General features: G+C 38.8%; 1 protein-coding gene across 2 annotated transcripts in view; it reads right to left on the bottom strand.

The window, feature by feature from the left end:
• TUT7 (terminal uridylyl transferase 7) overlaps window positions 1-23,967 on the bottom strand; it is a 39,257-nt gene extending 15,290 nt beyond the window's left edge. The window contains exons 1-17 of one of the 2 annotated variants that reach the window (XM_090038623.1): window positions 23,857-23,967; window positions 22,329-22,855; window positions 16,801-16,979; window positions 16,285-16,401; window positions 14,740-14,917; window positions 14,129-14,217; window positions 12,266-12,317; window positions 10,872-10,941; window positions 9,680-9,806; window positions 8,029-8,148; window positions 6,182-6,313; window positions 5,190-5,370; window positions 3,700-4,850; window positions 3,395-3,545; window positions 2,650-2,736; window positions 1,361-1,461; window positions 671-728 (exon numbers count right to left, since the gene is read on the bottom strand). In XM_090038623.1, the coding sequence (XP_089894749.1) occupies window positions 671-728; window positions 1,361-1,461; window positions 2,650-2,736; window positions 3,395-3,545; window positions 3,700-4,850; window positions 5,190-5,370; window positions 6,182-6,313; window positions 8,029-8,148; window positions 9,680-9,806; window positions 10,872-10,941; window positions 12,266-12,317; window positions 14,129-14,217; window positions 14,740-14,917; window positions 16,285-16,401; window positions 16,801-16,979; window positions 22,329-22,824 (3,289 nt within the window). In that variant the 5' untranslated portion in view covers window positions 22,825-22,855; window positions 23,857-23,967. The remainder of the gene's footprint in view (window positions 1-670; window positions 729-1,360; window positions 1,462-2,649; window positions 2,737-3,394; window positions 3,546-3,699; window positions 4,851-5,189; window positions 5,371-6,181; window positions 6,314-8,028; window positions 8,149-9,679; window positions 9,807-10,871; window positions 10,942-12,265; window positions 12,318-14,128; window positions 14,218-14,739; window positions 14,918-16,284; window positions 16,402-16,800; window positions 16,980-22,328; window positions 22,856-23,856) is intronic. The other variant, XM_090038624.1, reaches the window with a different exon arrangement.
• Window positions 23,968-24,918: the final 951 nt, after the last annotated feature.

Below are 24,918 nucleotides of genomic sequence, written 5' to 3'. Positions count from 1 at the left end.
AGTTTAACTAGTGGCTCAGTCCTCAGTCAGACTTCAGCTTACAACATGTTTTTATGTACACAGTTTGCAGACATAGCATCTGTCATAGCATCTAAAATGGACCCAGTCCAAGACTCCTGGCAGATGTGTTACACTGAAGAAGTCAAGATTACTCTGTTAATCTCACCATAAACTTTAACTTTTATATGTATTCAAGGAATTACAAGGATCAACAAAATGGGAAACCAGCCACAAAAACTGTCCACAAAAGATGTGTAAACACTTTTTTTGTTGCTGGCCTCCATAGTTCCTTAAATGGAACATGGGGCAGGGAAAGTGCAGTGGGAACCTGGGCTCATAATCCTGGGCTTCCCCTGCATTGGTGAGTAGCAATTGCCTGATGGGATCTGATCCCAAAATCATGCCTACTGCCATGCATGTGTACATTCCTGTCATCACACCATCAAATGAATGTGTGCCAGCAACCCTATGAACATTATGACACTTAATAGATCTACTTAAGCAAATGAAGATATGCAAGTATTTATGGTCTAAGGCTTCCACCCCACTAATATTAGGCTCATTATTTCTCAACAGCAATTTTGCACTATGCCCTTAAACCACCTCACTCTATGAATTACTTACAAATTTATGTAAAAAGAACTAAGACACTTATTTTCAGGAAAGATACCTGACTGTTTCTTGAGTACTTTTGCTAATTCTTCAATAATTCTTATGCAATCAAGCCCCTGAAATTAAATAAAAGAAAGAAAGGATTACAATGTATTAAAACTATTCTGTGTTAATTACGAAGAGCTTCTCGCAAAATTTTAGAAAAGCTATGTATAATTATAGCAGTTAGAAAGGGTTTTAACAAAGCCATTTCAGCAGATAAACTTCTCTTTGCTTGTCATCAGTAAATGGCATATAATTATACAGACAATGGCAATGATACAAAACCAGTTTTAAAAAGTGCAGCTTAAGACGAGATCAACACTAACTGATATTTTAATATTCTGTTTTTAAGTAAATTTGCACTTAAAACATTTGTTAGTTAACAGAGGAGGTCTTGCTCCTTTCCCACTCTTTGTTCTCTCTCTAGTTTATTAGGCAGCAGAACTGTAATGTTGAACTAGATGCATCTTAATTTCCTTGAAAAATATAGCTTCCCTGCAGAATTAAGCAGCAAGGGAGAGAATTCTTGTAAGACGATGATATAGTTGACAGCAAGTGATAGTGAGCAGGAATGCTGAATCCAGCACCCTGATTTTTCAGACAACCTGATGTGAAGGTTCTTTTTAAAAATATTTGTCATAGAATTAAAAAAACTGTACAACTTAACTACATGTACAAATTTGTACAAAAATGCTCTGCAAGTTACCTCAGCAGTTTCCCGTCCATCAATTGTCATACAGATATCTAGGTCACTTTGTTTGAAGCCAAAACCATTTTTTGAGGAGCCAAACAAGTTCAGCTTTGTTCCTATAAAAAAACATGATGTACAATCATGGTTTTGAACTGGCCCAGTTATACCATGTCTCTGTTAAACACTGAACTACTTTCTAAAGGGGCTGTTTAATAAATAAGACAAATTTCTTGTTCTTCTAAGGAAGATAGCGCTGCAAAGTTAATAGGTTCTAATTCAGTTAATGTAAGGTATCAGAAATTAAAAAGGTATTTTTGCCATGATGAACATTTATGTCAAACAAACTAAAAATTATGATACGTTTGGGTTAAAAGCAGAAAAAGGTCCAGTCAACTTCTATTTTTAGAAATCAGATAAAAATCAAAAAATGTCGAGAAGAATGGAAATTTCTGGAGCCATTTTCTAAATCTGCCTTTCAAAAATATTTTTGAAATTCTGATCATGTGCTTGAAAATGGTTATCATGAGGTTTTAGCAAGTTGACAGGTATGTTGAAAATATTAAAATGCTTTAAAAGTCTTTTTTATGTTAGCAAGGTGTGGCTAAAAATACTATACATATTTACTTAAATGCAAGATGAGGTTTTTGTCTAACCATTCAACATGAAGGGTATGCAGTGAAGCAGGGGGTGGGGAGGCGTTTGCAGGGAGCAAGGATGTAAAGTTGCGGGGGAGGCATGGCATGATGCATCTAAGACAAACCCCAATAATTAGGTTTTATACATGGAAAAATATTTTAAAATGTTCCATGTATAGAATGTAATTATTGGTGGTGGGGGGGGGGTCATCTTAAATCCAGAGACATCTTGGATTTGAGTAAATACAGTAACTGTATATTGAATTGCGACTCCTAGTTTCTTAACCTGCTGTTACTCTTTTGTGCTGAGGTGATGCATAGCTATTTCTTAACAAGCAAAATTTAACATACAAAAAACAAAACTCCATACCAGTTTCAAGTTTTCCAATCCCTGCAACTGATTTTTTTTAAAGTAAGAATAAAAGAAACACAAAGAGAGAGAGTGAGAGCATATGCCTTATAGGGGCAGGAAATGGTATATGCATAGGAACAAGACCATATCATCATGTAGAAATTGCTATTAAACAACTAGGAGAATCTTGATTAAATAGGTAGAGTATAAAAATCAAAAAAACTATATCCTTTATACTGACAATACATTTGTTGAGCCCTCAGCCCCATGCAGTTAAAGCTGAAGTAAGAACATATAAAACAACAACACAAAATTACCTGAAAACTCTTTTCGGATGAAGCTTTCCAGGTTTTGACGTATATGTTCACGAGCCTGATCCTCTATAATATTTGGAGCAAAATCCTCTTAAAAAACAACAGAAAAACAAATTCACGCACAGCAATATGTAAAAAGGGTCAACAGCAAATAGTTAAGTGTTGCCACATACAGAAAGGAAGACAGAGAAGAAAAAGGAGTACGTTTCTTTTCTTGAACACAAATATACAGTACATTATGCAAAGAGCAGATTGGGCCTGGTCAGAGTTGAAAAAAATCATACTGAAAAAAACAAGTAAATACAGAAATAGGTAGAGCACTACAGAGTTAACATGTTATTCCTTGTAAATGTTTGTTTTGTTTGTTACTCCTAGGGTTTCCTGTCACATGGCCACTTCTAGTAATGAAATAAATAACCAAGAAAAAAGGTATTGGTTCAAGTTAAGAAGGGCATTGGCAGTGCCTGAAGTCAAGTCTATACAGAGATGCCTAAACGAGGAACCAAATATACAGAAGCTTACACTGACTCTATATACAGGTCAGCCGATATACTTTAAAATTTTACATCCTTCACTACAATTTTGACGAGACTTATAATGACCTATGAAAAAATCAGGTGTAATTTACACATTAACCTAGTCTTGGTTCAGTACCATTAACCTACAGTATGTAATTTTCTGACAATTCATTTTATCCTCCAGCATAAACGAAGTGGGGGGAGAAGGGACCTTGGTATTGACAACTTACGGTAACACTGGATGCAAACTTGATCTAATATATTTGAAAACTTGGGCGTCAATGCTGGCAAAGGGTCAAGTTCAATTTTTTTGAAGTCTTCTGGACAATCTCTCTTTAGATGACCTTCCCGTTTACATAAGCTACATACCACTGTAGGAGACTGTATGAATAGAATGCAAGACAGATTTAAAAAAAAAAAAAAAAAAAAAAAAAAAAAAGCAAGCAAACACTTTTCTAATAAATCTAAATATTTTTATATCAATTTCTACCAGGTTTAAATTATGCTGCCAGCTGGTTAGACGTTAAATGTTTACCTTGCCCTTTGTAAAAATAAGTCTATTAAATTCATAAAAGAACTCAGATTCAATAAGTTGTTCTATTGTTGTGCTTTCTTCATAAGTACTTCCTTTTTCAGTAACATCCTCTTTACTCAAATCTACCAACAGGGATTCTTCTACATTTTCTTCCAACTGTTTGTCTTCATATTTAACAGGGATAGACAATTCTTCCTCTTCCTCAGATAATGCTTCTTCATCTCCAGATCCAGTGTATGTGTTGTCCAGATCACCTTCGACAGTCAAAATATCACCGCATTCTGTCTGGTTTAAGATCAGACTTTGTTCTTCCTCTTCATCCTCATCATCTGAATTATTGATTTCAGATATCTGGTCCTGTACTGAAGGTGCAAATTTGTTCAGAGATTCATCTAGCTCATCAGTACCTTCTGTGCTCTCCTCATCAATATCAGCCTTCTCATCCAGTATCCCACTGCACTCTAAGCCATATTCACCACTCTCTGTAACTGCCGTGTTTTGAAAGGCTTTCATGTCTGAAATATTGCATGTTTCAATATCACACTCATTTGCTCTAATAGGGAGATCTCCATTTTCACTGTCTTCATCCAAATCCTGATTAACAGCTACCAAACTGTTTGGCCATTCTCTCTCTTGTTCTTGTTCTTCCTCTTCTTCGTCCTCCTCTTCATTTCCACTTTCTGTCTCTTCACAGCTTGGTTTAAAGTCCTCATTATCACCAGAAATAATCTCTTCAATCACACAATCTGAATCTTCCTGGGTAATTTCCAAGTGCCCTATATCTTCTGCCAGTTCTTCTTCTGTAAGGCTTTCGGAGCCATCAAAAATCTTTGAGGGATCAATTGTATGAGCCTGAGGGATGTCTGAACATACATTTGTGTTATTAATATAGTCACCTGCCAACACTTTTTCTGTTTTATCACTTAAGTTTTGCACATTAGCAGTGTCATGCATTATGGCATTCTTTTCAGGTTTTAACCTTTGTGATATTTCTGTATTGGCATTCAGAGGGGTTTTCTTGCTGAATGAAGAAGACTTTTTGTGAGGCAAGGCAAAATATTTGTAAGTTGCCCTTAAGCAATGAAGGATATATTCATAAACTAGCTGACTGTTCAGAGTTCTTGCCACGTTCCTTTTTACTGAGTAAGGGTCTGGAAGAAAAAAAAAAATGAATCACGTGAATATAATTAAGTCAGCATATTCATTAAACATAACTAAAAAGGGTTTGATAAGCCCCAATTTGTCTTACAACATTAAAATAGATAATATTTAAATTAATAAGCTGTATTAAAAGGCAGGATAGCAACAGATCGGAGTGCTATACTAGGCTGAAGGAAACGCTATACTATACTGAATGAAATACTAGGCTAAAGCCATTTGATGGTATCTGATAGACAGACTACTTAAACTGATTTCCTTTTTTTACATTGTAGTGTTGTTGGGAGCTCGGAGAGTCCAAAACGCAGAGCTTAACGATAAACTTCACCTACCTTCTATAGCAATACGCTTTTTAGGCCAGTCTTTTGATTCACGAGACACTGCTTCTTTGAGTCGTATACTAATAACCAAATCAGCCAAGTTAAACTCCAAGGCATAGAAACGAAACAGTTCTACCCAGAGCTGCCCAACTGGTGCTGAACACTGATGTCCCAAATCAAAAACTAAGGGAACCTGTGAATTACAGAACAAAAAGAAATTAGATTTTTTCAGTTTTAATGTACATACAAAATAACTTCTCGCAACAGAAGTACTAATGACTATATATGCACATACTGAGTTAAATGAGAGTATAACAAGATTTTAAAACTTGCAATTTAAAATGTTAAGTGACGTGAAAGGGACAAAAAAGATGCAATAATCACTGTATTATTTTCCATTATAGACTGAATATAGTGTGCATTAGAAGGCAATGTCTCTGTTTTTCATTAATTAGTCCTGTTTTAGTGGTCTTAACTAAAGAATACTATACAGAGTTACAAAAGTGTAAATACATCCAATACATTATCTTGAAAGGCTCAATTAAAATACATTTGTGGTATATATTTTAAAACTGATACTGATTTTACAGACTACAATTAGGTATTTTTCATTTTTTCAAAAACTATAGCTAGATATTACTAAATAAAATATAATTTCTACACTGTACATTTCTAGTTGTACATTTCTACACTGTACATTTCTAGTTGTACAAGCACAACTAGATTTGCAGTTATGAAGTTAAGCTATTTCTCAGAATCGTGATAAACATGCTAATAGTTATTATACAATCAGTAAGGGTCTCTCTCTTGGGGAAGCTAGAAAGGCACACCAGCTTCCATATGTGATTTCCAGTACCAGAAAACCTACACCTACACACTTTGGCAGATCACCTAACTTCACAATTTTACTCAACTTAAAAACAAAAAAACAAAAACAAAACTGGATTATTCACAGGTAAAAGTAGCAAGAGACTCTCTTATCAAGCAAGAGAAATTATTCAGACCTTGCCCCTTTTAGGAGAAGCTTCTTTTGGAGAGGCAGAATCATCCACAGGATTCTGTTCCCAGACCACAATATCATTCTCAACCTCTTTAAGGTTAAAGTTCATTAACTTGTTTAGTGAGAATCCTCCTATCTGGAGGAAACAGAAAGAGAGAGAGATAAACTGTCTAATGTTTCATGCCTGGAGTACATGAAACCCACTTTTCCCATGGTATCCAGAAAACAGTCAATATATTAGCTGTGATCAAAATCACCACGATTTATGATAGACATAAGAGACTGGTTAGGTTTTTCCCCCTAAAAACCACCTACCCCAAGTCATTTAAAACTAAGATTTAAATCCTGTCTCCTCCCCCCCCCCCCCCCGCATGGAAAAAAAACTCTTAACTAACTTCAAGAATTTTCCCCTCAACTTAAAAATGCAGGCATAGTAATATATTGCTCTCAGCTTTATGTTGGGAACAGAGCTGCAGCTTATTCCAAGAAACAGTTCCCACCCCCCTTTTCTTTTTTTGAAGCCTCTACAAATGGACATTTGTACACACACTTAGGATGTGATGCAACAATCAGTGTTTGACAAAGGCTATTCCATGCTTTGCGTATTCCTCCCCCACTTTAAAAAAAATACTTAAGCCCTAGCAAGTCACTCAAGTGGTTTAAAGAATTTTATGCATCTTTTATATAACCTTAATTCATTCCCTTGAGTATGCACGTGATAATTAAATCTTTAGTTATATGATTACTATTTTTCCCCTGGGACCCCAACTTCAGACACTGCAAAGAATGGATTGGTTCTAAAGGTGAACACAAATTTTTGAGTCAAGAAGATTTATGTAGGCCCTGGTTTTCTGACTGCTGATGTTGAAATGTATGTAGAGAATGAGGCTGGGGACTGCAAGAAAGAAAAAATGAAGGCAGCTGAAAGCTGCCCTGCAGAACAGAGTTGCTTCTACCACAGAGAAACAGAAAACAGAGGTAGGAGCTGGATGCCTAAGCCAAAGAGTGTGAATTTAAAACTAGCAGACACCTGTGGTTTTGCCAGTTAAGATCTGTACGTACTTCAAGTTTGTTTCTGCATGTGCCTAAAAGCGTCTCTACTGGCTTAGGCACTCAGTGTCTCAGTATCTTCAGCATCTGTAGCTGTTTCACTGACTAAGTGCCTTAAATGCCCTCGAATTATATAACTGTTACATACCTGAGCAAAGGAGAGATCAGGTCCCAGTTTTCTTAAACTGGACACACAAAATTAGTTAATTCTTTTGACTTTTAAGTTCTATGCTTTAATTCTCCTACCTGTAAAATGGAGATAACCACCTCCCTCGCTTCTCAGAAATATTCCAAAGCAAGTTATTTTTAATATTTCTGAAGCATTCTGATACGCATGTCTGTGCACGTGACTGTCCTATGAGGAAATTAATAATTCTGCCTTCACAGCAAGTTTGAACAATGTGCTGTAAGTGAGGCATGGGGCCACACATTAAACAATGAGGGGAAGACAATATAAAAAGCATCTCATTAAGTGAGCACTTTCTGTTCTATGCAGTGAATGAGTCTGGAATCCTGTGGTGGTGGGGGAAATGATTATATAACTAAAGTCTGCCAATACACATGCACAGAGAAGTTGAACTACATTTGCTCAGATAATTTTAATTCTGGCATTTCAATATCGAAGTTTGAAGAACTTAACAGTTCCCCTCCCCCCCCTGCATTTAACACATTTCACATGTTCTTGTTAAGAGCCTTTTCTACCTCTGACCGAGAAAAAGTAAGAGGTAAGTTATTACATACTTGTACCTCAAAAATATAGAAGTTACCATATTCAGATTAAAAATACTTAAACATGCATACCCATGATCCAAAATAAACAGGGAGAAATGGTTCCTTCCTCTGCTGTAGAAAGAAAATCACCATTAAAGCAAATACATAAGGTGGCAAGCCTCCTTCTTCAGGATGATCAACACAACACAGCTATAAAAAAAGAGAAGGAATAATTATTAATGTTTCTCTGCCTCAGGCATCATATCACATCATCTTTACAAGTTTAAATTATTTCCTATTTGCAAAAGTCAGTCAATTTAAGTGCTGAGAGAGAATTAACACTTGGACAAAGCTATTTTATTTCTATATTAAGGTATGTGCTTGCTTTAGAAGGGTTTCGTGTATTTATTGTGCTTACTTCTACACTATAAACATACTGAAATGACTTATTCTATGTATATTGGTTCTTATAAACTTCTGGACATGGGAGCCAGAAGATGCACTATGACTGGGATTATACATGAAACAACAAGATGCAGGCATGTAATTCCTATAAATCTTTGAAAAAAGTTATCCATTTCAATTTAAACAATAATGGTATAACAAACTCCAAACTAACTGCAAATCTTATTTTTGTAGTTGCACATTCTGAAGCTACTGAATAAATGTATACCCAGAACACTAGACCTGTATGAATAGGGAAGTATTCAATTCTGGTCTGGATTTGGATTCCACCAATTTGGAGGACAGTTATTCAATTTGGTGATTTGAATCACTGTTCCCATTTGGAGTCAGCCGAATCAGATTTGGCACCGATTCAACAATTCGGATCGGCCAGGGAGAGAAGCCCCATGGCTGCTCTGCCTGGCCCCATCCCCCACTCGGCCCAGCCTCTTGGGACTTAACAAAAGGCAGCCCCGCACTCGCAGACTGCAGCAGCAGGGATCAGGGCCTCCGAGGGCTTGTGGCAGAGCCCCCCCACGCAGCAGGAGAACCTGCAGCCGCCCAGCTGTGCCTGCCTCTCTCCAGCCAATCCGAATCTCCAAATCAATTTGGAGACTTCAGATTAGATTCAGACCCTTTAATGGGTCTCTCAATTCTATTCAGTATCAGAGATTTGACTGCCGAATCAGTCCGAACCTCCTCCGAATTGAATTGGTGATCAAAGCTTTGTCCAGCCCAACAGAACACTACCTAACAGTGTAACCAAAGATTATTAAGTTCACCATTATAAACAGACATTCTGTATTAAAGAAACATACTCACTCTATCATCATTCACATTTGGCTACTAGCATCACATAAGAAAACATCTTTCTTATGTTTCTTCACCAGAACTCTTTCTAATTTCTAGTAATCTGAAATGTGAAAAATTACCTCATTTGACAAATTAAGAATACTTTACATATAATCTGGAAAGAGCAGCAAACATCTCCTCTTATGCACCCAAAGCACTACTGCAGTTGCTGATCAGGTGCATGGAATAAAGATGAATAGATGCACAAAAAAGATATAAATGGTAGTACTTTCTACATTGAAAGCATTGTTAGGAATTTAGCTAGAAGCTCAGCAAGTACACAAAAAGGAGTTTAATAGATCATTATGGTTATGGTAAAACATCTACTTGTGGTAAAAACCAAGATACGCCTATACTTTCATTTACAGCTGACATTTACCTAGATGCATGCTTAAGAAACTCATCACATGTTAGATAAAAAGCATTACACAAGATAAAGACTCACCTTTGCCCAGTATCTGAAGGCAATAACTAGTGGTACAAGTGTAGGTTCAAGTTTTCCAAGCGTTGCTAAGTGGTTTGTTGTAAGATAGGCATTTTCATTCCCTGCACTTATTTTACAGACAAGGCCGCTAGAAACAATGAAGAAACTAAATAAAAAACCCTGCAACGGTCTTAAAAAGATGATATCAGACGAAATCCTAAAAACCATTACAGCTTAGAGTGGAGGCGGGCAATTGTTTTGGGCAAAGGGCCACTTACTGAGTTTTGGCAAGCCATCGAAGGGCACATGACAGGCAGACCAGGATGGATTAATATTAATTTTCTAAATTTTTAGGGACCCCACTGGCCAGACAGAATGGCCTGGTGGGCCGCATCTAGCCCCTGGCCTGCATTTTGCCCACCTCTGGCTTAGAGCTATAAGGAGAGATTTAAACAGCCTCAGAGACTTAACATTTACAATTGAAGGAAGCAAGCAATGTATGTGTTTTAGATTTGGAATGTAAACATTTAAAACCCTTTAAAAGTACATTTTAAAATTTCTGGGCAGCTTCATTTAATTTCTGAATTTTCTTTTTGCTTTTAGTAGCCAAGTTATTTTAGGTCATTGTGAATTTACTTATAAGAAAATTACCTCAATTCATAGACCACACCCAGTAAAAAAGAGTTTATAAACCATTTCTAGAGTATGGGGATGCATACAAGAGAAAGGCCACATAACAGTAAGCTAGTGTGTCAATAGCTAATTAAAGGAACATCTCATGAACCCAAAGTGGTATATGTTAAATGTGCAGAATAATAAATATTGTACATGTCTAGCCCTTCTCAACAGGGTATTAAAAACTAAACAACCAGCCCTCACAGTTTCTTTAACGTTTCCTAAACACATATTAAATCTGCATTAATCATGAAGAAGCAAGTTGTTTACTTTAGCTATCATCCCAAGAAGAGAGCAGGGTGCATGCTAAAAACAGCAGCAGCTATTCTTTAGGGGATTGGTAATGAGGGGGGTGAGGACAGAATAACCCTTACCCTCTTATTCTAGCCTAATACTTATGGGCAAGTCCATTCCTAGTTTGTCTTTCAACATCCATGGAACTGTAATAATTTAGTACAGAAGCATCATTTACAGGCGCTGGTATGTGTAATTTACATTGCTATATGCTATTTAGAACAGACAAATTGACAACCAAGACCTTTGCTTTTCTTTGCACACCACCACTGGTACTCTAGCATGGAAATCTGCATCAACATCAATAAAAGATTCTGGGGGGGGAAAAAAATAAAACACATTAAGAAATATTGATAAACATTTTTGTGTTTACTTGGAAATTGATTTACTGCAAGGGATACAGATAAATAGGGGGGTCTCATTTTCCTAGATTTCTGTAGAAATATACTGTCCACGAACTCTAGCAAGTAAGGGAAGTCTGTGAGGCCAGTACTGGGATAATATTATAAAGTAAGTTTTCAAAGTATAAAAAGGAAAAATGTATCACTTCTAACCTATACAGCATTACTGCTGGTGGGAAAAGAAGTTCAGCAGTTGTGTTTAAGCAGTGCATGGAAAAATGAATACTGCAGGCAGGGTCAATAACACATACACTAGCTATAAACAAACACACATGCTAAACATCAGTTTCAATGCATTTATCTAGTTTGTCATTTTACTGTACATAGATTAAAATTCAGAGTAAGTTCACTACTTTTTAGAGGACTGTACAAATGTAATTCTTGAGCTAGGGTGGAGAATGAAAGGGTGGGAAGTAAATCTCAAATGAAAAAAACAGAAAGCAGCCACTTAAGACCATTTTTCCTAGTAGCTCCGAGACAATATATCAACATACGACAGCAGATTAACTGACATTATACTAGTCTGCCTTTAACAGGCCCTCTTCCATTGCCTCCTTTCATATTTGTGCTTTTCAGTCCTCTTGTATCTACTTTATATAATCCTCACTCCCCATTCACTTCTTTCATCAATCTCTTTTCCATTCTTACTTTTCCTTTTCCGTCAATTGCTTTGATATCACATGCCTTTTTACTTTCATTTAGAGAGTCAGACATTACTAAAATCCTTCAAGGCCATTTCTGTATTTTAAAACTTAACAACAAAATTCCAAACAACTTTGAAATGAGCTAGTCAAAATGATTAGCACATCATTCTGTGTGCAAATAGAACTTTAAATCCTTGGGCTTAGTCTATGCCTTAAAGTCAGAAGCACCATGCCTACCCATGATACTATATAAAATAACAATCTAAACAATGGAAAGAGGCAGCAGAATTCTTTAAGTCTGATGGTATCTCCATCTCCAATGGGGGGAGAAAATAAAAACACACCAACTAGAATTTCTAATACATGAGAGGTATTATAGCTACCGTAGCCAGAAACCTGAAAATAAAACTGAAACAACTAATTTCTGTAGACATTCACATGATGTACTGCATTTTTAACCATTTACATTGCTCTATAAGTCAGGTAAGTGCCTGGTTTGATGTCTCCGTTTTAAGAATTATGGAACTTGAACTACTGGTAATGGTAAAAAATGATTTTGAAATAAAACGAAGCAGCAAAGTTCTGTTTCTTACCACTGTTTTTCAGACTTTCCTGTACAACTAAGAGAACATCTGGTTGAGCCATCTGCAAAATGATACCCAAATATATCAGTCAAATAATAGAAGTTACAACACTAAAATAATGAAATGTTTTTAAATGTTGTCCTACTCTGAAAAATGATTCCTCACTCAAGAGATTGGTTTCCATATATGTGTCAGATTAAATTTATTGTCTTTACTAATTAAAACTATTTTTAAATACTTCTTACACTGGTTAGTGGTGAGCTGACTAAGACAGCACAGGATTACATTTCTGCACATATGTGGAACACACCTTTGAAACACAACAGTGGTACAGATATTGTTTAGAACATGATTTGGCTGGCAAAGCTTATTATTGGTGAAGATCAATGAGGATCAATCAGAAACACTGATCTAAATCAAGGTTATCTTTAATCATATAGCTGAATAAACTGAGAAGGAACTCGTTGAAGATACTAAACCACAGGCACAGGGACCTGCAAAGAACAAGATATTTTACAAAAATTTTTTTTAAGCATTGTGCCTTTTTCTGAGAACTACTTAAATGTATAACTTTTAAAACAGCAAAGTCTTTAGGCCGATATCAGGAAAGCGTCCTTTCCTCTTGAACCATCTCAGAGCCTTTAAGAGTATTTTATCTGTTGGCAGAGACACTCCCATGAAAAACAGTAAAACAGTTACTGAACCTAAAATATGGGACTGTGACCTAGCCTTTGGTATTAAAAAAACACCAAGACAGAACAAACTAGTCAGTGACAGACTTGCTGCTCGTCCGTGTTCTGGTTAGAAGGACAAAAACTTAGATGGCATCATTTTTGACAGATTTCCAATATTCACACATGAAAGGCAAAGATTTTTAAACTGGTGGTCTTCCAGTTAATCATGTAAAGTAACTGGTTCAAGTTTCAGAAAGGTCGAGTAATCTACTGAAGTTAATGGGAGTTGTCAGTATGTAAAGGTTTCTTAAAAAGAATGTTTTATTTTAAGGATATAAATATGGATTGATTTGCCTAACTATCTGCACCCTGGTTTCAAGAAAAAGTTAAACAGCACCGTGATTTCCAGAAAAGATTATTCCATCTCATCATATAAGTATACCAACGACAGCTACAGATGATGGGGTAAGACCTGCATACCCCATCCTATACGCTTCGAAGGGACAAGCTGGTCAACGTTATGGTTCTTCTGTACAAGCACTGTGACACTAGGTACTGGCAGTCTCAAGGTTTCCCATGCCCTAATGCAGAGTTGCATGAAAGATGGAGTTTAATTATGCAGAGCTATCAAACCAGCTATTATTGGGGCAGGACAAGGACAGAATCAAAAGTCTACTGTAGTCTGAAATATCTCTTGGCTATACAGTATTGAACGGCACTAAAAACAGCATAAAAAGTGCAAAATTGTATTTCTAATTCTTTATGCCTTTTGTGGTCAAAGCATAAAGTGACTGGCAAAAAACCCAAGGTATATTCCATTTACTGAATGACCTACTGTAAGATACTACTACCTCATTTTACAGATGGGGAAAGCCAGAACCGGAGATAAATATCTCCATTTGCTTTCTGGGCTAGTAGGTGATGAAGCTTAATTCACTAGTGTTTATAAAGTGCTTTGGGTTCTTTGGATGGAAGACTCTATTCTCAAAGAAAAGTAATAATATTACTGCTACAAGTAGCGCAAACAGGAAAAGGAAAATGTTATTTTTATAGCAACATTCAATAGGATGACTTTCAATTAAATTAGTTGATGCATTTCAGTAAAAATCTTATTGTGATTTTGCACTATTATGAAGGTTGTGTGTGTAAAACAAATCCAAAAATCACAGACATTTATAATAAAAGCCATCTTACTTACACTGGCTGGAAACTGGATATCAATGTTTATGTCAGAATTTTTTAAACCAAATCTGCTACCTGAAGAACCATACAGCCTTAATGAGCATTCTGCAAACAAAAGAATTTGGTGCATTTAAATCAACAGCAGTCTACATCCTGAAGTAGGGAGCAGATACTTTACTGTACTGCCAGCAGATTCCAAGCCTAGAGCGGGTGTACACAGATAGCTATGGGAAGATTGCCCTGAGTAAGGAAGATTCTTCCCAGAATAGGAGCTGACCTAGCAACTCTGACTTTTCCTTCCCACAACCCTGCTGGTGAAGGGGTCAAGGTCACAGCCAAACCTAGGACTTTCCTATGTCCTGCTGATACCAGCTGCTCCTTTATTGTTAGTGGCACCTGATATGACTTAGAATTTTCAAGCTGAAATACTAGTCACATATCCCCGAGTGGAACATATGATGCTAGCATATAATAAATACTATATATTATAGCATACCATTATACTAAAATCCTATATTCATACTATAACTTATCAAATGTGATATTAAGCTTACTCTTTTGAGAAAGGGAAAAAAAAAAGAAAGGATAAACAATAATATCTAGCAAACAAAATGGCAAAAGTAATACCTGGCAATTTTTGATGTAGTAAAGTTTCCATCATTGTATTAATTTTGGACCTTTGTTCCAGATCTTCATTATTTAAGCCAAATTCTTGCACAACATTTCCAATGGCAACACCAATTGCTTGTATCTGGGAAGGTGTTGGTGGAGGCAGGGTAGTCAGCAGCTGCTCTTCTTGTTTTTCCTTTAAAGTTAACCATACCATAACATATTTTAGTGATTCTCTTCAGTTACTCTACTGAAGTTTGGGGTGAATGCACATTATTAACCCCAATTAGCAATTCTGTATTCTTTTTTATACTATGGAGCTAGGGTATAGGCCTTTGAAATACCCCCTGCTCAAACCAGGACCATCCTCAACTAGGTCCTTCCAGCCAGGGCTTTGTTGAGCTGAGCCTTAAATACCTCCAAGGATGGAGATTCCAGCACCTCTCCAGGTAACCTGTTCCAGTGCTTCACCACCTTCCTAGTAAGACAGTTTTTCCTAATAAACAACCTAAACTTCTCTTGCTGCAGCTTGAGATCTTTGCTCCTTGTTCTGTCATCTTTTACCACTGCTAGCTCCATCCTCTTTGGAACCACCCTTCAGGTAGTTAAAGACTGCTATCAAATCCCCTCTCAGTCTTTTCTTCTGTAGACTAAATAAGCCCAGTTCCCTCAGCCTCTCCTAACAAGTCATGGGCCCAGCCCCCTATACACTTTTGTTGCCCTCCACTGGACTCTTTCTAACTTGTCTACATCCTTTTTGTAGTTTTTTTGGGGGGGTGTAAAACGGGACACAGCATTCCATATGTGGCCTCATCAGTGCTGAATAGAGGGGAATAATTACTTCTTTTGATCTGCTGGCAACACTCCTACTAAAGCAGCCCACTATGTTGTTAGCCTTCTTGACAACAGGGCATACTGTTGACATATTCAGCTTACTGTTTTTTTCTACAGCTGCTGCTTAGCCAGTTAGTCCCAAGCTTGTAGCAGTGCATCAGATTCTTCCATCCTAAGTGCAGGATTTTGCACTTGTCCTTGATGAACCTCATGAGATTTCTTCTGGCCCAATCCTCCAATTCGCTGAGGTCACTCCTAATTCTAACCCTATCCTCCATCTTATCTGCTACATCCTCCAGCTTGGTGTCATCCGCAAACTTGCTTAGGGCGCAATCCTTCCCATCTTCCAGATTGTTAATGACTATATTGAACAAAACAGGTCCCAGGAGTGATCCCTGGGGCAATACATTTGGATACTTGGCTGCCAACTAGACCTTGTGCTATTGATCACTACCCGTTGAGCCTGATGAGCCAGCCAGCTTTCTATCCCTCTTACAGTCCGTTCATCCAATCCATACTTCCTTAGTTTGCTTCCAATAACGTTGCAGGAGACTGTATCAAAAACCTTCCTAAAAGTCTAAGTACGTTACTACGGCAATAAGTATGGCAAAAACCAACAAGGAAAGACTTTAGAGGCAACTTAATTATTACCAGAATAAAAAACAGTTTTACAAATCTATGCATTATATGTATTTAGCTGTTACCAGTTTACAGCTGTTATTAACTCACCTTCATGTTTTTCTTGTGCCTTTTCTCTTTAATGTGCTTATGAGCAAATGCCACCGACTCAATCAGAGCATCACACAATTTGCAGGTATACTTGGCTGCTGGATAGTTTCGAGGTCGCTAAAAAGTCAACACACTAAGTTACAAGAAGATATCATCTTCATTTGATATACCAGTCCAGTCTAGTTGGATGTTCTAATGTCAAAAAAAGAAATGTCTTCCCTCTTTTTTGATTCCAACCTTAGAGCCTAGCTATTTGGATATTCAAGAGGAAGGTGCAATAAACTGTAACAGTACACACAGAAAATAACAAATGCATATAAGCCTGCTGTTGAATTTATAGTTCTTTCTGTCCATTAAGGGCCCATTTTATCACAAGTAAGTTTCATAGATTTGATCATTACTAACAGGCCTTCCAGTAGCTAAATAAAGTGCAATTCTTAGGCAAGTGGGCGCCTTGGGTTCTTATTTGCAGACTGATAAAATATGAAAATAGTATATATGTAAAGCCAATGTCACCTTCTTTAACCTGTAAATGCAGTCTCGTTTTAATCGTTCTTCAGCCTGCTGCAACCCTAGTCGTTCTTTTACTGACAGCACAGATTCATCTATGACAGGGCCTTCCATATCTTCATCTTGCTCATAGTCTTCTTTTCTAGTTCTTCTTGATCTCCTTGGTTTCCTATGTTTCTTCATTTCTTAAAGAGTTACCAGAACACGTGTTGTAAGATAATGATATAGAACCATTCATTCTTCTTTCTATTAATACACTTGCAGAAGCAGACACAAATACCTACTTGTCACAGAATTTACCTTCTCCTGTCATACGCAAGTCATTATCTTTGTAAAAAATGCAATAGTACACCTCTGTATATTTTCACGCCATATCCTATGACGTTTATTTAGAGTCTCACCAGCTATGAGACTTAAGTTATAGCAACCAACCTTTGACCCATGAAGTCAGACAATCTAATAGCACATTCTTGTCTGAGCAACAACAACAGTTTAAAAGACAACGACAGTTTCTACTGTCAACTTGATATGCATAAAATATCCCAAGGTAATAAACTGAGAAGACAGAACATATTCAGTATTCTTTAATCAGTGGGTAAGTCAGAGAAGGATTATATTCCATTTCTGAACCTACCTGCTTTCATTTACTGGTGCTGAAATTGCAATAAATTTTGAAACTTAAACCTACCTGAGCTCCTCACTACATGAAGCTCAAGTTAATACTACAGAAGCTAAATTATGCCTTGACAGCATGCTGTGCAAGTATCACATGAGAGGCATAGGTCCAAACAGATTCAACTGAAGTGATTTAACATACATTGAGGATGTCCTCCCAAAACTCCTTTCCTTCTCAACTGAAGTCCTGATATTATAGCAACGCATGTTTTTATTCCCTCAAAAGACAAGTTTTTAGAATTGTAGCATCATGCTTTCTTTAAGTACTGCAATACACTGGGTGAAGTTACTTTTAGACTACAATAATCAATTAAATAACAAAATAGTAGATAAAGCACTCCAATAGGTCTCACCTGCTAAAAAAAACAAGTTAATGCAACTGTAAATTGCATTAACTATAATTGTATAAACTATTATGTTTATAGCTAAACTTCTAGCAGAAGTGTGAATGTAAATATTGTCCCCAAACTGCATCTAGCTTTGTCAGCACTTGTGCAACAGTAATTGTTTTTGGTCCAAAGTATACAGGTAAAATGTAATCTTTGGCTCCAGCAGAAGTGGGTAAATGTAAGTCAGATTTCAGGAAGCTGAAATTACAGCTCTCCTCTCATGCAAATACTAAAATATTGGCCAGAATGTTGAGTCTTTTAAAGGCTTGAATGCCTCTGAAAGAATAAGAATAAGAAGTTGAGGGAATTCTGAAGTTTTCACATTGGCAACAGATTTTTGCTTGTACTGATTTTAAGCAGGAAAACTTCAACAAGTATAAAGAAAGGGTACTAAGTGTTTCAGGGATACTACCTGAAGGCTCCGACTTTCAAGGGAGGCAGGTTACATAATTCCTATTTTTTTTAAAGCCGTTTTAGGAAATACCTAGAACTGCCAGGACAAAATAATTAGAGGGTTTTTATTTTCCCCCAGTTTTGTGGGCATTCACTAGTGCTTTGCTTATTTAGCTTCTCACTGATGTAAGTTTACAAACAAGGGTTAAGCGTTTTTTTTAATTCGTTCCTTTAACAGGGCAACAGCCATGTATGAAGTGCCAGAACTGGGAAGAGAGTATGCCAAAACTACTTATACCTAGCACTAGTTTAGATTTCAGCTTGATAAAAAGGTGCCATATAACTGTCTAGTAGATGTTTTATAAATCTACAACTCCAGAAAAAAGAAGAGATGTTGTTTTTATGTTGAGTGTTCCCTACTAGTGACTAACTTTAGAGTCTACCTCTGCTATCCCTATCTTTCCATAAAGAGGATTATGAACATTTCACTGTTGTCCATAGCAAGGCCTGCAAAACTTTACCTTACTCGCTGAATAACTATAATTACTAGACTCGTTAAGCAGCATCTGCATTGCCACACTTCCTGTTGTACCTTAAGCCATTCCTGTTTAGTCTCCAACACTCATCCCTTGAAGGACATTTAAGTTCTGCCACTCTGCCCCAATACACTGGCTCACAGTCTAAACTTGAGGGAAAAAAAAATCTTTATTACTGCCAAAAGCTCATTTTTACTCGCTTTGTTAAACAACTTAAATACAAAGTGTTTGCTTCCCAATAATTAATTAGTGTCAGAGCTGCTTCAATACATCACGTAGTACCAAAAAGTCCTGCTGCCTCTTGATATAGAGACGATGCTTTAGAACAGGGGTCAACCTATGGCCCACAGGCCAGTGGGAACTGGTGGTACAGAGCTGTGCTGTGTCACCCATCTCCTCTGCTGTGGACAGGGGAAAGAGTGCAGAGATTTCAAGCCCACAGCCATGGCTAATGCACTGGCAAAAGGCTGTCAATCCCTGCTCTAGAACACAGCTCTTCATGCCTTCGTTCAGCAGTAACTTGGGGGCCACCTTTCTTCTCCTGCCAATCAAGAAAAGAAATCAAGAGCTTCCCTGCTTCATTCAGTCAATTCATCTGTACAAAAATGTCTGTTCACTCAAAGAATTCTGGCTCTTGTAAATTCTTAAAGACAGGAAGAAAGCCGATTAGAGCTTTTGGGTTTTACTCCTCTAGTTTGACAAAGCTGCCAGCAAAGTCCCCTGGCTGCACATAAACCACTGCAGTGGTTTATGCAGTGGGCTTCCTGTTTTTAAAGCTTAAAAACCTGCATTAGTTAATAGGATAGGCACCAAAGGGTTTTACATGCTCTTCAGAAGTCTGAAATACAACGGGAGTCCCAGGTATCCTAGACTCACTGATTTTATTTATTTATTTAAAGTCTGTGAATATCCAGTTACTGCTTCGGGACTTAACTAATCTCATATGAGAATGAAAAATAGGAATGAACCCTGTTTGCCAGGTTTCTAACACATCATTTCTAAACTTTTTTGTTTGTTTTATAAAAGCAAGAAAACAAAATTTGAATTAATCTGTGGGCCATATTTACTGCCATGTGTGAAGCAATGTAGTGCTGTCTGCTCAAGTACACAAGACAAATTCCTGCACTACTATTCCAAACGCTGCTTACTGCCCACAAAGTTACTGATGGGAATAATGTATCATTCAGATGCGTTCTCCCTTCCAGAAGCAAGCTGGCCTGGTGGTCTTCAACAATGCCTGATGCCTACAAGCCAGGAGCTGACAGAAGAAAGAACCCTGCCAGAAGCCCTAGTAAACAGAAGAAATGGATATCAAAAGTTGTTTGCATTTGATTTCTTTGGTGTTACCCCATCTCTTAACTACTCTTCCCCGTAAGTGTCAACATTTTTGAGCTTTCCACGTTATTCAGTTTTACTCTTAACTATGTCACCTACTCAGAATAGATAGATCCGGTCTAAAATTTAATTTTTTTACTTATTAAATGGCTATACATGAAGTTTTGCTGCTTATGCCAACTGAGTATTTATTTCAGCAAGCAAAGAAATAGCTGTTTTAAACAGCAATAGTAAAAGTGATTTGAGACTTGTAACATCATTTGATGGTGGATGGTTAATACTTAGTTTATTAGTCTACAATTACAGGCAAAGCAAGCAGGTTTTCATGGTTTTCTTTTTCTTTTAATTCTTATGAAAGAAATCCTATAATTCCAGTCTTTTTCCATCTTAAGATGACATCCTTACCTGTCCGGCTGAATAGCTTGTCCGTCAGCGAGAAAGTCTTATAACACGGTGAATGGATCCGCATGTTCTCACTAACCCAGTATATTTTAGATTCATGTACTCACTAGGCATGAGTCAAGTACAGAAGGAGTCTGAAATATAAGCTATGGCCACAAAGAGACAATATCCAGATCAAGCTACAATCTAGAAATCCAGTTCTTTCATTCATTCTGGATTGTGACCAGTTCAGTGGGGTTTAAACAGCAGTCAAGCAAAAAACGTTGCTTCTATTAGGAGGAAGAGACTGCGATTGATAACTTGCAAGCTGTAACTTGGGCAGCTCCAGGTTCTATGGCAGTTTTACAGAAAGAAGGAGCTGATGGGGAGGTGGAACAGGACTCAGAGGGAAGTGGCAAGAAGTGTTAGGATCTTCAGTGTTATTTTAAAAAAAGTTAGATTTTTACCAAGAAAGGAGACGACTATCACAAGGAATGAGAGTGAGAATTAAGTCCGCATGGACTGCTGTTGTATATTATTTTAAACATGATTCTATATGGTTTAGACACTTCAGACTTTTCCTTTAAAATGGGAGATTTTGTTTGCTGTTTATAAATCCATGTATTTGTTATATGATACAAGCACTATTTCTTGTGAAAAATCTAAGAGATAACTTCAGTAAAAGAACCTAGGAAAGGCATAATTATATGAGACAGACAAACAGGGGAAAGGAGAGAAATGTATTTAGAAATATCACTACTGTGTGTCAAACAATCCTATTTAAATCTCTTCTAAGAACTAAAATAGACGGAAAAATAGTTTTTCATCATTGCTCTATTTCTGTCTCTTTCCAGTACTTCATTCCACCTCTACATTGTTTTTAAATTTTGCCTATATTAAAAGCATTCCTTGTTCATTACCTTATTTATATCTTTGAACACAAATCATCATCATCAGTTTAACAAAATCCTCCTTTAATCAAGTTCTAGGTCTTCCTCACACAGTTCTACACAGTGGCATTTGGGAACAAGATCTAAAGGAAGCATGAATAAAGGGACAACAGGTATACCCCATGACAGCATAGTTTACCTCCAAAAGTTTAACACAAAGCATGGAGGAAAAGACAGATACACAATACCTCCAATAAGTGTTGGCAGGGGAGGCCTAGGATGGCACTCAGGGGAAGAAAAGAAAGAAAACTTAATAAATCAGAAATTTCTGATCACTTATTTCAACACACTGCCATAACACTGACAAAAGCTGTGAATGCACTGATTTAGTACTGATTTTATTCTGCTCTCCTTTAGGGAGGAATATAATTTTCAAACTCAAAAGTACTCCAATGACAGATTCTGATTTAGCAAATTATATTACAAAACGATCTTCTTGGAAAAGGAACTCGATATTTATACATTGCCTTTCTTCTTCGTAACCTTTTCTCCCAATTTACTGAAAAAAGTTGCATGCAACTTTATCATGTGCTCCTGTACAATTTCTTCAATCTCACCTCATGAGTGAAATTTGATCAAACTGAAACTGGGAATGTGCGAGAACTGCAGACTGGGCCATCACAAGTACATCTGTATGTTTATAAACTTGCCAAATCAAAAAAATTTCCCAGCAGGTCAAGTAAGAAAACAAATTCTGCATCATGCGCTGTAACTACATTACTTAAGTTATTACAGGTTAATACAATCAACATTTCTGCAACATCTACATGTTATAAAATATAATTTTTTATAGTGAATTTTGAAGTCATACTTTCAAGACAAGCACACAGAAAGCAATCTTACTAGAAGAAACTATGTAAAAGTGTATTCATTACCAGAATTTCCTTTTTGTATGTCTGATATTTCTTCACCTGTCAAGTCTTTCTGCTGTTGTCTTCTTACACTCCTGCTTCCGGTACCTTCAACCTCCTGAAAAGAGTCTTTTCTCGTCCTACTGAGCATGGAAATCCGGACTGTAGATTTGTACTCTCTCCAGTTCTCTGAAGTACCACGATGGTCATCAGATATCCACTTCTTAATCTGGTCTTTTTGGGCATCATTTAACTTTGCCCCTTGACTATGACCCAAACTTTTAAATGAATTTGGGCTACTCAAAACACTGTGCGCTCCTTTACGGGGACTGTTTCCATAATGAAGAGGTGGTCCCTTTTTCTTCTGAAAGCCCATTTCGGTTTTGTTGCCATGGTTATTTCCATAATCATCCATAACTTGGAAGTCCTGTTGTACAGGGTTTCTCCTTAACTCATCTTCATTTGAGATTCCTCGTTCCTTATTTCGTTTGGCAAAGGAAGGTTTCATAGCATCTCCCATTGTAACTGCTGCTCAGTTCAACAAGACACACCTGAAAATAAAAGGAGGTAGCATTTTAATCAGGTCAAGACAAGTAGCTTGAACAGAGATACATTTATGAAACACAACAATTTTCCTCATTACACTTTACACATCTGATCAGGGCCCGTATCCTACATACTTAAAAGATAACTCCAATGGTGGCTGACACTTGGTGACACCCGTCTCATCAGCAGATTATCATATTTCTGCTTATTAAGGCTCTACTACTTTAATTTCAGATTAAAATTAGATTCTGAGCGTGTTTCCATCATAAAGGGGTCTTTTTAAGGTTGCTGCAGCCCAAGTTTTAAGACTCGATTCTTCCAGGACACCGTGTATGGAAGGGCTCAACCCAGGCGTCAACAAAACACCACTGGTGCAAGAGCATTTAGATATATCTGCACAGCCATGAAAGAAAAAAAAAACCTGGCTACAAAGCAGTTTAGGCAACTAAAGGTCCAGAGGGACTTCCAGAAGGTGCCTAACCTAACAAGGGACTCTTCATGAATCTTTTCAGGTGCCTAAACCCCTTTGTAACTTTGTCCCAAAGCATTTTGTACAGCTTTTGTGACAAGGGAGGATACCAACTGGCCCCTAGGTCGGAGTCAGTTTTCAACACTTGAGTGGCCTTTATGCAGCTCTTGATGACAAAGCCACCACAGCTTGGCCAGTGTGCACTAATGTCAGACCCCTGCGGCCCTGCGTGGATTCTGCCTGTGCAGGAGCTTCTCGGGGTGTGCAGGGCCAACGACCAACACATAGTCCATGGTCTAGCAAAGAGCCACTGGGGCCATCCGCGAGTGCCAGCGTCCTGAAACACATGTGTGTACACACGTACACACACACACACACACACACTGCAGCAGTCGCCCCCGCCCCGTCCCTGCCCAGGCAGACCCGGGGGGCGGGGGAGGGGAAGGCCACGGCCGTCCCCACGGGCCCGACCCAGCCCGGTGCCCCCGCTTAAGGGCTGTGGCAGGGCGGGGCCCAGGCCGCGAGGCGAGGACTCACCACGGAGCCGTGTCCACCAGCCGTTACCCCTCCGCCTCCACCGCGCGCGGCGGAAGCGGCCGCAGTCCCGCACTGCCCGTCTGCTGAACCCCTTCCGGCAACACGCCCCACCCCCTCTCTCCGCCACAGCCCCGCCCCTGCCGTCATTAGCGCGCGCCATACTAGCTGCAGCGCACGTTGATGATTTCACGTTACCCGCTGCCATGACACTAGAGGTATTAGGAACATTTTCCCGGACCTCAGTCGTGACGCTATAGGCTGCGGGAGGGGAGTAGGCATTCCATGGGGCGGGGTCACTGGCTTCTCCACTTGCTTTGGCTGCTGCTTCATACTAGTGCACGGGCCTGTGCCAGTTGCAGGAGAGAGGGTGCCTGCGGGGCGCCTTACTGCCCACGCGCAGCCCCTGGCCCTGCTGGTGCCCCGCACTCCCGACCCGCAGCCCCGTGTCCCCACCAGGCCCTCCCAGTTCTGCTTAGTTCCAATCCAATATCCCCCATGCCCCTGGGCTCTTCCTCTCGCTCTCCACTCAGAGCCCCGCTGTTTCCCCCAGCTGCCCCCATACCGCCTGGGCCAGAGCACAGGGGCTACAGCAGCTGTGGCTCATGCGGGCGGCAGCAGAGCAAGTCTGACCCTGGCGCAGGCTGCAACAAGGAGGATGGGAGGCCTGCGGCGCCTCCCGCCCTGGGCTACCCTGGGTAGCGTCTCCCAGCCAGCCTACCACACAGCTCTCCACCGCCCCCAAAGTGTCCCCCCACCCCCTCCCACTGTTGGAGGGGCAGGCACCTTCCCCCCCCCAGCCCTCTGCTGGCTGTGTGCACCCCTGTGTGGGTGCCTCCTGTTTCCATTTGCTGCTAGGCAGTGCAACCGCAACCTCTCCCTGGCTGCCGGCACAGAGCTGTTGACTGGGCTCCAGAGCCCAGCGCAACTGTTTGTAGCCAGCCTGGGCTCTGGGCAGCTGCAGCAAGCCCCGGCATCAGCTCCATGCTGGCAGTGACTGCACGTACACCTCAGAGTGGACAGCGGGAGGGCTGCGCTGCCTCAGGCCCTATTCCCACCCTCCGC

This window comes from Crocodylus siamensis, chromosome 3 (genome assembly GCF_052110815.1).
Source record: "Crocodylus siamensis isolate JL-2025a chromosome 3, ASM5211081v1, whole genome shotgun sequence".
NCBI classification, from domain to species: domain Eukaryota; kingdom Metazoa; phylum Chordata; order Crocodylia; family Crocodylidae; genus Crocodylus; species Crocodylus siamensis.
Note: the sequence above shows the minus strand (reverse complement) of the source record. Positions and strands in the feature narration are given on the sequence as shown.